The sequence below is a fragment of the Chiloscyllium punctatum genome, chromosome 7 (genome assembly GCF_047496795.1).
Source record: "Chiloscyllium punctatum isolate Juve2018m chromosome 7, sChiPun1.3, whole genome shotgun sequence".
In the NCBI taxonomy this organism is placed as follows: Eukaryota; Metazoa; Chordata; class Chondrichthyes; order Orectolobiformes; family Hemiscylliidae; genus Chiloscyllium; species Chiloscyllium punctatum.
This window is the reverse complement of record NC_092745.1, coordinates 113,766,787-113,780,756: the sequence shown is the minus strand read 5'-3', so window position 1 is coordinate 113,780,756 and position 13,970 is coordinate 113,766,787. Positions and strand designations below refer to the sequence as shown.

Here is a 13,970-nt window from a genome sequence, read left to right as displayed (position 1 = left end):
GTTTAAAAAACAAAAATCCGCAATTAAGTGTTGCCAGTGCAATAAAATTCTAACCTAAAATGATGAAACCACAGCACAACAACTTATGTTATTACTGATGTGTTGCCCAACTTCCTCCAGACTCAACAGGCAGCAGAGTCTGAGAGGAGGCTTTAACCAGAAAGAACATGGTTGAAATTCTTTGACCAACCAATAGTCTCTCTTGAATGGGATGGGTTTCATCAAGAACCCACAAAAGCAGCAACTGTTTATGATTCATTGAAACCTCAAAAATAAGGTGGGGAAAATATCTTTCTCTGCGTAACTGACAGGAATGGTTTTATACAAATGTACATGCCAGGAACAGGAACTCAAACCCCTCACGATTGATTCATTTTAATGGAGGATACTGGATTAGTGGTGCTGGAAGAGCACAGCAGTTCAGTTTTTACCTCATTTTAATGGAGGTTAAATCGTGCTGGTAATGTTAACAGTTCTATGTTTTTTTCCCTATGTGTACTGTGCAGGTGTGAACTTTCATAACTCAAGGTAAGTTGGTAAATTGCAGCATTGGATGTTTACTGCATGTCCCCAGTTTTCACTACTTCACTGTTGGTAATTGTATTTTCATTGCCATGGCCCTAAACTCTGGAATGTTAATCTCAAACATCCATGCAACTCTCTGTCTGTCTTTTCCAAACCCACCTCTTTGATGAAGATTTTTGTCACCTGTCTTAACATTTTCTATTTGGCCGGTTATCAAGTCTCATTTGCTAATGCACTTAAGAAATTCCTTGGCAAATTTTAGTATGTAAGTTAGGACTGCAGACACTGGAGATCAGAGTCGAGGGTGTGATGCTGGAAAAGCACAGCAGGTCAGGCAGCACCTGAGGAGCAGGGGAATTGATGTTTTGGGCATAGGTCCTTCATCAGGAATGAGGCTTATGGGCCAGGGGGCTGAGAGATAAATGGAAGGGGGTGGGGTTTAGTGGAAGGTAGCTGGGAATGAGTTTGGTGGATGAAGGTGAGGGGAACGTGACAGGTCGGAGAGGAGGGTGGAGCAGATAGATGGGAAAGGTGATGGACAGGTCAGGAGGGCGGTGCTGAGTTGGAGGCTTGGGACTGGGATAATGTGGGGGGAGAGGAAATGAGGAAACTATTGAAATGCACATTGATCCTGTGTGGTTGTAGGGTCCCAAGGTGGAATATGAGGCATTCTTCCTTCAGGCGTCGGGTGGTGAGGGTTTGGTGGTGGAGGAGGCCCAAGACATGCATCTCCTTGGCAGAGTGGAAGGGGGAGTTGAAGTGTTCAGCCACGGGGTGTTGGGATTGGTCGGTGTGGGTGTCCCAGAGATGTTCTCTGAAACAATCCGCAAGTTGGCGTCCTGTCTCCCCGATGTGGAGGAGACTTGATCAGGTGCAACCGATACAGTAGATGACAGGTTGAGGTACAGCTAAATTTCTGTTGGATGTGGAAGGATCCTTTAGGACATTGGATGGAGGTGGGGGGGAAGGTGTGGGCGCGAGTTTTGTACTTCCTGCAGTGGGCAGGGAAAGGTGCCGGGAGTGGGATGTGGGCTGGTTAGGGGCTGTGGATCCATTGAGGCAGTTGAGGAGGGAATGGCCTGGAGTGGGGAGGGGAGGGGAATATTTCTCTGGTAGTGGGGTCTGTTTGTAGGTGGTGGAACTGGCGGAGGATGATGTGCTGTATCCAAGGGTTGGTTGGGTGGAAGGTGAGGACTGGGGCGTTCTGTCTTTCTTGCTTTGGAGGGGTGGGGTTCAAGGGCGGTGGTGCGCTGGAGGGCATAGTCAACCACGTGGGAAGGGAAGTTGCGATCTTGGAAGAAGGAGGCCATATGGGATTGTCTAAGGTGGAATTGGTCATCCTGGGAACAGATGCGATGGAGGTGGAGGCATTGGGAATAGGGCAATGCGTTTTTACAGATGATAGGGTGGGAGGAGGTGTTGTCTAGGTAGCTGTGGGGAGACACCCGCACCAACCAACCCCAACGCCCCGTAGCTGAACATTTCAACACTCCGTCAAGGACATGCAGGTCCTGGGTCTCCTCCATTGCCAAACCTTAACCACCCGACGCATGGAGGAGGAATGCCTCACATTCTGCCTTGGGATTCTGCAACCGCACGGGATCAATGTGGATTCCAACAATTTCCTCATTTCCCCTCAACCCCACATTATCCCAGTCCCAAGCCTCCAATTCGGCACTGCCCTCCTGTCATGGCCCTCACCCTTACCATCTATCTGCTCCACCCTCCTCTCTGACCTATCACCTTCTCCCTCACCTTCATCTACTTATTGCATCCTCAACTACCTTCCCCCCCAACCCCAGCCCGCACTATTTATCTTGCAGCCCCACGGCCAACAAGCCTCATTCCTGATGAAGAGCTTATGCCTGAAACATCGATTCTCCTGCTCCTGCTGCCTGATCTGCTGTGCTTTTCCAACAAATTTTAGAATGTTAAAAGGACTGTATAAAAGCATACTGTAGCAGAAACCAACATACACAATCTTGTCGGAGTATTGTATGGATACTGTAGTCTGGCATTAAATGCATCGTACAGTTTATATAAAATAAATTAAATAAATAGAGAGGTTGGTGCTTTGTAGTTTAACATTTTTATCCAATATATGCCAAATGTAATGTTTTATACATGCAATAGAATCCAATAGTATATACATAGTGGTGTCTTCATTATCTATCTTGCAGAGTCTGACATTATTAGACAATTTTAAATTCCAGAAAAAGAATAGTTTAGTTCTGTTGGATGATAGGAGAAAGTGAGGACGGCAGATGCTGGAGATCAGAGCTGAAAATGTGTTGCTGGAAAAGCGCAGCAGGTCAGGCAGCATCAAAGGAACAGGAGAATCGATGTTTTAGGCATGAGCCCTTCTTCGGGCATGAGCTATTCCTGAAGAAGGGCTCATGCCCGAAACATCGACTCTCCTGGTCCTTGGATGCTGCCTGACCTGTTGCACTTTTCCAGCAACACATTTTCAGTTCTGTTGGATGATTAAGAGAGTAAAAATCTGTCCAGCCCCAACCCCACCTATTCCCTGTTTTAAAAGAGACAGAATGATGAGAAGGTAATAGATCAGAAGGTGTTGTGGTGTGTCCCTACTTTAATTATGATTCTAATTCTAACCTCAGTCTGCCTGATTTCCTAGATCTCAGAAGTAAGAGGAAGTAAAAAAGGGTTGAATCCATGAGATGTATGTTTTCTACAGCCCTGCTTCTGGGGAGGGACAAAGAATGTTCCTTTTAGGTCTAGCAAACTTAGCAGTAATGCATCACCCCACTGTGATGTGTCTGCTCCTGAAACCACTCCCTCCACTATGATAGGGAGTCCCTGACTGCCATCTATCCCCCTCCAAGCCCGTTCACCATCTGTGCCCACACTATCACTGGGCTTAGACTATCATCTGATACTGTCCCACAACAGACTCATTTCAATCAACCCATCTAATCTGCCAGCAGTCCCTCTGTCATCTCCCTTGCTATATCCACATGCTCTCGTTGGCTGTGTCCACGTACTACAGATTGCTGCACCCAGGAGGTAGCTCAACTGATCAATCAGGCCAGCTGTAGATGTGAAACGGACCTCCTGCAGTTCGAATACTGCTCAACACCTACATAGAGATGAGGTAAGGTGGTGCCAATATATAGTGGCCACTCCTGAAGCTATGGATGTAGCTGTGCCAGATTGACCTCTCCTTACTGTATAATTGAGGTTAGCCCAATAATATAATTCATTGGTATTCCCAATGCAGAAAGCCCAATGAGGTTGCTATCTGAATTTAACTAGCCTTTTATTGTCATCACGCTGCGTTGACTTATTTGGAAGGATAGAACTCCCATGGTCTCCTTTTATAGATTGCCACCATCATTTTGATTGGGCTTCTCATTTTAGCAACTATAGCCGATTTCCAAGACAATCTTTTCAGAATTGAGGGAGTGCTGCATTGTTGTAGGGGTAATACTGATGGAGCGATAGGAGGTGGTGAATGGTGCAGGCTCTGAGAGACGGGACTGCTGCTTACTTTGAGGCTTGACCCTCAGTTAAACGAATATGTGGCTGATGTGAACTCACAGCACTGGCCAATTACTGTGAAATCAGCACTGAATAACATGGGAAGTTAACCCCTGAAACATCAATGCAATAGAGGCTGGACGTGGTAGACTGGGTGGCACGGTGGCTCAGTGGTTAGCACTGGTCCCAGGTTCGGTTCCCACCTTGGGCGACTGTCTGTGTGGAGTTTGCACATTCTCCCAGTGTCTGCGTGGGTTTGCTCCAGTTTCCTCCCACAATCCAAAGATGTGCGGGTTGTGCTAAATTACCCATAGTGTTAGATGCATTAGTTAGGGGGATGGGTTGCTCTTCGAAGGGTCGGTTTGGACTGAAGGGCCTGTTTCCATACTGTAGGCAATCCAATCTACTTTATTAATCTTCCTATCTGTGTTTGGTTTATTAAAATCACATGCTGGAAAAGCACAGCAGGTCGGGCAGCATCAAAGGAACAGGAGAATCGACGTTTCGGGCATACATCCTTCTTCAGGAATGAGGAGAATGTGCCAAGCAAGCTAAGATAAAAGGTAGGGAGGAGGGACTTGGGGGAGGGGCATTGGGAATACAATAGGTGGAAGGAGGTTAAGGTGAGGGTTGTAGGCCGGAGTGGGGGTGGGGGCGGAGAGGTCGGGAAGAAGATTGCAGGTCAAGAAGGCGGTGCTGAGTCTGAGGGTTGGGACTGAGAAAAGGTGGGGGGAGGGGAAATGAGGAAGCTGGAGAAATCTGCATTCATCCCTTGTGGTTGGAGGTTTCATAGGCGGAAGATGAGGCGCTCTTCCTCCAGGCGTCGTGTTACCATGGTATGGTGATGGACCTGCATGTCCTTGGCGGAGTGGGAGGGGGAGTTCAAGTGTTCAGCCACGGGGGTTGGTTGGTGCGGGTGTTCCAGAGGTGTTCTCTGAAATGTTCCACAAGTAGGTGGCCTGTCTCCCCAATGTATAGGAGGCCACATCGGGTGCAGCGGATGCAGTAAATGATGTGTGTGGAGGTGCAGGTGAATTTCTGATGGATATTGAAGGATCCCAAGGGCCTTGGAGGTAAGTGAGGGGGGAGGTGTGGGCACAAGTTTTGCATTTCTTGCGGTTGCAGGGGAAGGTGCCGGGAGTGGAGTATGGGTTGGTGGGGGGTGTGGATCTGTCGAGAGAGTCGTGGAGGGAGTGGTCTTTCCGGAACGCTGATAGGGGTGGGGAGGGAGATATATCCTTGGTGGTGGGGTCTGTTTGGAGGTGGTGGAAATGACGAAGGATGATACGATGTATCTGGAGGTTGGTGGGGTGGTCGGTGAGGACCAGTGGGGTTCTGTCCTGGTGACGATTGGAGGGGCGGGGTTCAAGGGCGGAGGAGCGGGAAGTGGAGGAGATGCGGTGGAGAGCATCGTCAACCACGTCTGGGGGGGAAATTGCAGTCTTTGAAGAAGGAGGCCATCTGGGTTGTACGGTATTGGAATTGGTCCTCCTGGGAGCAGCTTTGGCGAAGGCGAAGGAATTGTGATTATGGGATGGCATTATTACAGGGGGCAGGGTGGGAGGAGGTGTAATCTAGGTAGCTGTAGGAGTCAGTCGGTTTATAGTAAACATCCGTGTTGAGTCAGTTGTCCAAGATAGAAATGGAGAGATCTAGGAAAGGGTGGGAGGAGTCTGAGACGGTCCAGGTAACTTTGAGGTCGGGGTGGAATACCAAACAACCCAGATGGCCTCCTTCTTCAAAGACTGCAATTTCCATATCCGTCAGAAATTCACCTGCACCTCCACACACATCATTTACTGCATCTGCTGCACCTTATGTGGCCTCCTATACATTGGGGAGACAGGCTGCCTACTTGCGGAATGTTTCAGAGAACACCTCTGGTACACCCGCACCAACCAACCCAACTGCCCCGTGGCTGAACACTTTAACTCCCCCTCCCACTCCGCCAAGGACATGCAGGTCCTTGGCCTCCTCCATCGCCAGACCATGGCAACACGATGCCTGGAGGAAGAGCGCCTCATCTTCTGCCTAGGAACCGTCCAACCACAAGGGATAAATGCAGATTTCTTCAGCTTTCTCATTTCCCCTCCCCCCACCTTTTCTCAGTCCCAACCCTCAAACTCAGCACCACCTTCTTGACCTGTGATCTTCTTCCCGGCCTCTCTGTCCCCGCCCCCTCTCCAACCTATCACCCTCACCTTAACCTCCTTCCACCTATTGTATTCCCAACGCCCCTCCCTCAAGTCCCTCCTCCCTACCTTTTATCTTAGCTTGCTTGGCATACCCTCCTCATTCCTAAAGAAGGGCTTGTGCCCGAAATGTCACTTCTCCTGTTCCTTTGATGCTGCCTGACCTGCTGCGCTTTTCCAGCAACATATTTTTCAGCTCTGATCTCCAGCATCTGCAGTCCTCACTCTCTCCTTACTAAAATCACAGGAAAACTCCTGAAGTTCTTCATTCAGAACCTAGATAAAAATGCCACATTATGAGTTCCATATAAATTACTCCAAAATAAAAATTACTCTGAATGCTGGAAATCTGAAATAAGAGCAGTAATTGACCTGAAATATTTTTATTCTGTTTCTCTCTCCACAGATGCTGCCTGATGTGTTGAATGTTTCTGAGCCTTTGTTGTTTCATTTCTGAATCCCACTGTACAATGTCCCCATTGTATAAAAGTTGATTACTAGCCTAAGTGCTCTGCTGTTGCTGAGTAAAATGATATTATGGGTGTGATCACAGCCACATCTGAATAAGCAGCGAGATTGGACTCTCTGGATTAGCACGAGAAATGATAACTTGGCACAGCTGCTTCAGCAGTCTCCAGATTTCAATCATTCATCGAGTCCCAATCTGCAGAAACATCATGCGAGTGGGAATCAGACTGTGCCAGATTTTCATCTGTCCAGGGACAAACACCTTCACTCTGTGTAAGCATCCTTGCAGCTGCCAACTATAAACTGATCATATCAATTCGTGCAATGGAGAGACAGGAAGGGCAGTGAACTGATACTTTGCTTGTGACCATTATCATCAAGAGGCTAAGAGACCCATCATTAACATCAAATCTGGTTAACAATCTATTTCAATAAGATGTAATTCTAATACAGCTTTGTCTTTAGTAGGCTCCAGGTATTATCAATGTTTTCTTCCAAGTACCTTTCTCTCATCTGTTTCTGAAGGTGATGATTTGTGCCGTGTAGTGACTGTATGGGAACTCACAACATCAGAGTTTTGTCTGAAACATTCAAGTGAATGTTTGGCTGTGGGGAATATCACGTTCCAGTCTGATTCTGTCTAATGTCTAATGCCAATAAACCACTGTGTCTATTTTTGCTGTTGATCAGGAGCTGAGCTTGTACCTTTCCAGTCCTGAAGTCCTATGGCTAAAGTAATTTGAAATCACTGCCCCCCCCAATCAACACTGATTTAAGATAATATAAGACTTTCCTACAATGGGCTGGTGCATTTGATTGATTGATTGTTGTCACATATACCAAGATACAGTGAAAAGTATTGTTTTGCTTGCTATATAGGTAGAATGTACCATTTAAAGTACATCAAGTTGCAGAACAGAGTGTAGGATACAGTGTTACAGCCACAGGGAAGGTGCAGAGGAGAGATCAATGTTAATATTTGAGAGGTCTGTTCTAAGGTCTGATAACACAGGAGAGAAGCCCTTCTTGAAGCTATTCATACGTGCACTCAAAGTTTTATATCTTCTGCCTGATTTCACAATTAAGCTCTAGGTTCCATGCCTTTTAGTGGTACAGTCAGTCCTGTTATGTCAAATTCATTTTCAATATCACTTACCCTACGTGCACAAATGCACTGGAATTTGATAAACACAGGAGGAGGTAAGACTATTTGTAGTTAATGTGATTAAAGTGTGTCTTATCCTAATACATTTGTTGGCTGCCAGCGTTTAGGAGGAATAATTGTCAAATTACAGGATACAGTATGGGCTGATGTTAATGGTAATTTCGTCACATGCATTAAATTTTTATTCTTGGAATGAATCTGAGAAGCACACTTTACCTGCACGATACTTCAATAAGAGATCCCAGATGGATCGTCTGGAATAAGGATCTACTCCAGATGTTGGCTCATCCAGAACGATCACTTTCGCTGCTCCAATGAATGCTAAGGCTACTGATAGCTTGCGTTGCATTCCACCTGTTCAGGAACAGTGAAAATCCATTTAAAATGTCAACAATTTCATGTTTTTATAATACTAATACCTTGAGTTATGCAAGCAAAGAGTAAACAAAGAATCATCAATTCATTGCAAAGTTATTATCACAGAATGGTAACAGCATCGAAAGAAGCCATTTATTCAGTCAAGTCTGTGCTGACTCTCTGCAAGAAAAATGCAGCTAATGTAATTACCCGACCCTTTCCCCATAGCCCTGAAATGTTTCCTCTTTAGATGCTTGTCCAACTGCCTTTTGAAAGAAGCTGCTGCTGTAATTGTTACAGGGAGTGTAATGTGGACTGTGCCCACTTGCTGAAAAGATAGTTTTATTAGTGATAAATTTGTAAATGTAGCATATAATGCAAACATAGTCCTCAAAGATATAGATGCACATAGTGCCACTGCTATGTACTTACATCATGACATATCAGGACTTACTCAGATTTATTGTATGTGATGGAAAAACCCCAAAAAGGACATTTTGGAACGAAGTCAGGAATCACATTTTCTTGGAAAAAACTTTGGAAATTTGGATCTCTTATCGTCAAAAACATGTGCATATTGGGTCAAATTATGTTTTCAAAATTAGGCTCAGCAAAAGGTATCAAGGGATGTGGAGCAAAGATGGATAATTGAAATCAATATAGATCAGTCATAATCTAAAAGGAAAGACTTGCATTTTAATATCAACCTTTGACACGTCAGTGTCCTGGAGCATTTTACACTAACAAAGTATTTTTTGAAATGAAGTCATTGTTGTAATTTTGCATACAGCAGTCCCAAACAGCACATTAATATTGAGCAGATAGTCTGTTTGTGATGGAATTAAATGGCAGAACAGGGCTAAATGGGGCACGCCATTTTCTGAAATGGTCACTATCTACTAGAGCACACTTTCGATCGTTCTTGAAATTACCGGATAAATTTTGAGCCAGCTCATCTTTCTTGTGAGGAAGTCCAACCTCATCCAACATTACTTCTGTCTGCTTCTCTGCCTCTTCCGCTGTCTGGCCTTTCAGCTGAGTATAGAATAATATATGCTCTGCCACCGTTAGGCTACAGCAAAGATAAAGATAAGATCAGATTACTCCGCTCACAGTTCCCTTCAAACATTACACTAAAGATCAATGTTCCAATCTTACTCGGGGAAAGACACAATCTTCCCCAGGTCAGCATTCCAGGGATTCCCCAATCAGTTCACAGGCTCACACTGATGGTCAACCAGATTCTCAGGCTGATACTATGAGCTTATCTTGATAGATGCTGAAATTCATGCAGACCCCTTCTCCAGAATCATTCTACAGGCCCTGGGCAGTGTAGCAGATGTTGTAGGCAACAACATTAACTACATCTCTGGACAGATACCAGGCCTGAAGAAAGCTCTTGCATTCCACAAAGCACCACTTGCTTTTTTACTCTCTGGCATGCTCATCAATGTTTACCTAATGGAGAAGGACCTATATCGAAATAAAAGCATGTTGCAACTAGTCCAAGCACATGGGTCAATTTCACTTGGCTTTCTCTAGTGATCCTTAGCCCCAGTGACAGCTGTAACATGTTACATTACAAAGGAAGGAATCCTTTCACACTGAACCAAGTGTTGAATAAAGGTGTAACATGCTGTTTATCAGTACCCACTAAGTGAAGCATCTCAGCAACACGGTGACACAGTGGTTAGCACTGCTGCCTCACAGCGCCAGAGACCCGGGTTCAATTCCCGCCTCAGGCGACTGACTGTGTGGAGTTTGCACGTTCTCCCTGTGTCTGCGTAGGTTTCCTCCGGGTGCTCCGGTTTCCTCCCATAGTCCAAAGATGTGCAGGTCAGGTGAATTGGCCATGCTAAATTGCCGTAGTGTTAGGTTAGGGGTATGGGTGGGTTGCGCTTCGGCGGGGCGGTGTGGACTTGTTGGGCCGAATGGCCTGTTTCCACACTGTAAGTAATCTAATCTAATTGGAGTTTTTAAATAGAGAAATCATATTTAAAAAGCAAAGAGTTCATAGTGTAACTGTAAACCTTTAGGTCACCCTCAGTGGGAGCATTGTCTGTAATCCTTAAAATGGGTGGCACAGTGATTACCACTGCTGCCTCACAGCGCCTGAGACCTGGGTTCAATTCCCGCTTCGGGCAACTGTCTGTGTGGAGTTTGCACATTCTCCCCGTGTTTGCGTGGGTTTCCTCGGGGTGCTCCGGTTTCCTCCCACAGTCCAAATATGTGCAGGTTAGGTGAATTGGCTGTGCTAAATTGCCCATAGTGTTAGGTGCAAGGGTAAATGTAGTAGGGGAATGGGTCTAGGTGGGTTGCTCTTCGGAGGGTCGGTGTGGACTTGTTGGGCCGAAGGGCCTATTTTCGCACTGTAAGTAATCTAATCTAATCTCGAGTTCATTGTCCAACTCGATTTGTAACCTGATGCTGATTAGAGTTGGAAGTGAACTGCAGCTATTTTATGTGCCTTCCTCTTACACTTTGTATCGATGCACTAAGCAGAAAATATTAGAGGAAACTTTAACACAGTTTAGAATAAAGCAAAATTGGGAATAATACTTTTTTGTTTTAAGAACATTGGGGCCATGCTACATGGATCCAAAATCCTAACACGATTTGTTCGATCATAACTGCACCACCTCATCATTTACTTCAATTCCCTGTCTTCGTAGAGACTTAACCCTACTCCTCATGGGGTTTAAACTAATGCAGCAGTGGGATGGGAACCTGAATTGTAGTTCCAGTGCACAGGAGATTGAGGTTAGTGAGGTCAGGGATAGGTTTACAAGGTTGTGAGAGGGCGCTGGCAATCAGGGTACTGGTTTGAAATGTGTGTACTTCAATGCCAGGAATATCCGGAATAAGGTGGGTGAACTTGCAGCATGGGTTGATACCTGGGATTTCAATGTTGTGGCTATTTCAGAGACATGGCTCGAGGAGGGACAGGAATGGTTGTTGCAGGTTCCAGGATTTAGATGTTTCATTAAAAACAGAGAAGACGATAAAAAACAGGGGGGGGTATGGCATTGTTAATCAAGGGTAGTATTACAGCAGCTGAGAGAACGTTTGAGGACTCATCCACTGAGGTAGTTTGGGCTGTGGTTAGAAACAGGAAAGGAGACGTCACCCTATTGGGAGTTTTCTATAGGTCTCCAAATTGTTCCAGGGATGTAGAGGAAAGGATAGCAAAGATGATTATTATTAGGAGCGAGAGTAACAGGGTAATTCATATGTGGGACTTTAACTTCCCCAATATTGACTGGGTATACTATAGTTTAGATGGGTCGGTTTTTGTCCAATGTATGCAGGAAGGTTTTCTGACACAGTATGTAGACAGGCCAAGAAGGGGCGATGCCATATTGGATTTAGTACTGGGGAATGAACCCAGCCAGGTGTTAGATTTGGAGGTGGGTGAGCACTTTGGCGATAGTGACCATAATTCGGTTATGTTTACAATAGCAATGGGCAGGGATAGATATATACTGCAGGGAAAGAGGGATAACTGGGAGAAAGGCAACTATGATGTGATTAGGCAAAATTTAGGATGCATAGGATGGGGAAGGAAACTGTAGGGGATGGACACTCTTGAAATGTGGAGCTTATTCAAGGAACAGCTACAGTGGGTCTGATAAGTACATACCTATCAGGCAGGGAGGTAGCTGTTGAGAGAGGGAGTCATGGTTTACTAAAGAAGTTGAAGTTCTTGTGAAGTGGAAGAAGAAGGCTTATGTGAGGATGAGGTATGAAGGCTCAGTGAGGGGGCTTGAGAGTTATGTTAGCCAGAAAAGATCTAAGAGAGGGCTTAGAAGAGCCAGAAGGGAACATGAGAAATTGTTGGCGGATAGGATCAAGAAAAACTGAAAGGCCTTCGATAGGTATATCAGGAATAAAAGAATGACTAGAGTAAGATTAGGGCCAATCAAAGATAGTAGTGGAAAGTTGTGCATGGAATCTGAGGACATAGGGAAAGCGCTTAATGAATACTTTTCATCAGTATTCACATTGGAAAAGGGCAATGTTAGTGAGAATATGGAGATACAGGCAACTAGATTAGATGGGACTGTGGTTGACAATGAGGAGGTTTTAGGAATTTTGGAAGATCTGAAAATAGATAAGACTCCGGGGCTAGTTAGGATTTATCCTTGCATTCTCTGGGAAGCCAGAGAGGAGATTGCAGAGTCTTTGGCTTTGATCTTTATGTCATCATTGTCGACAGGAGTAGTGCCAGAAGACCGGAAGATAGCAAATGTTGTTCCCTTGTTTAAGAAGAGGAGTCGGGACAACAATTATAGGTCAGTGAGCCTTACTTCAGCAGTGGGTAAAGTGTTGGAAAAGGCTTTAAGAGATAGGATTTATAATCATCTAGAAAGGAATAATTTGATTAGAGATAGTCAACACAGTTTTGTGAAGGGTAGGTCATACCTAACTAACCTTACTGAGTTCTTTGAGAAGGTGACAAAACAGGTGGATGAAGGTAAGGTGATTAATGTGGTACATATGGACTTCAGTAAGGTGTTTGATAAGGTTCCGCACGGTAGGCTATTGCACAAAATACAGAGTTTCGGGATTGAAGGTGATTTAGTAGTTTGGATCAGAAATTGGCTAGCTGAACAAAGAGACGTTGGAGTGCAGGTTCATAGCTCCTTGAAAGTGGAGTTGCAGGTAAATAGGATAGTGAAGGCGGCGTTTGGTATGCTTTCCTTCATTGGTCAGAGTATTTAATACAGGAGTTGGGAGCTCAGCTTGCAGACATTGGTTTGGCCACTGTTGGAATATTGCGTGCAATTCTGGTCGCCTTCCTATCGGAAAGATGTTGTGAAACTGGAAAGGGTTCAGAAAAGATTTACAAGGATTTGAACTATAGGGAGAGGTTGAACAGTCTAGGGCTGTTTTCCATGGAGTGTCGAAGGCTGAGGGGTGACCTTATAGAAGTTTATAAAATCATGAGGGTCATGGATAGGATAAATAGTCAAAAGTCTTTTCCCAGGGGTCAGGGAGTCCAGAACTGGAGGGCATAGGTTTAAGGTGAGGGGGGAAGATATAAAAGACACCCACGGGGCAACATTTTCACTCAGAGGGTGGTACATGTATGGAATGAGCTGTCAGAGGAAGTGGTGGAGACTAGTATGATTGCAACATCTAAAAGGCATCTGGAAGGGTATACAAATAGGAAGGGTTTGGAGGGATATGGGCCAGGTGCTGGCAGGTGGGACTAGATTGGATTAGGATATCTGGTTGGCATGGATGGGTTGGACCGAAGGGTCTGTTTCCGTGCTGTACATCTCTATGACTCTATGAAAGAAGACAGAGGGTGGTGGTTGATGGGAAATGTTCATCCTGGAGCTGAATTGCCAGTGGTGTGGCGCAAGGATCTGTTTTGGGGCCACTGCTGTTTGGCATTTTTATAAATAATTTGAAGGTGGGCGGAGAAGGATGGGTTAGTAAATTTGCAGATGACACTAAGGTAGGCAGAGTTGTGGATAGTGCCGAAGGATGTTGTGGGTTACGGAGAGACATAGATAAGATGCAGAGCTGGGCTGGGAAGTAGCAAAATGGAGTTTAATGTGGAAAAGTGTGAGGTAGTTCACTTCGGAAGAAGTATCAGGAATGCAGAGTACTGGGCTAATGGTAAAATTCTTGACAGTGTAGATAAACAGAGGGATCTCGGTGTCCAAGTGCATAAATCCCTGAAAGCTGCCACCCAGATTGATAGACTTGTTAAGAAGGCATATGGTGTGTTGGTGTTTATTGGTAGGGGGATT

General features: G+C 45.2%; 1 protein-coding gene across 3 annotated transcripts in view; it reads right to left on the bottom strand.

Annotated features, from left to right (window-relative positions):
* Positions 1-13,970, bottom strand: part of abca4b (ATP-binding cassette, sub-family A (ABC1), member 4b) — a 147,573-nt gene that overhangs the window by 60,783 nt on the left and 72,820 nt on the right. For all 3 annotated transcript variants that reach the window (XM_072574615.1, XM_072574616.1, XM_072574617.1), the window contains exons 22-23: positions 9,141-9,280; positions 8,068-8,205 (exon numbers count right to left, since the gene is read on the bottom strand). In XM_072574615.1, coding sequence (XP_072430716.1) covers positions 8,068-8,205; positions 9,141-9,280 — 278 coding nt within the window. The remainder of the gene's footprint in view (positions 1-8,067; positions 8,206-9,140; positions 9,281-13,970) is intronic.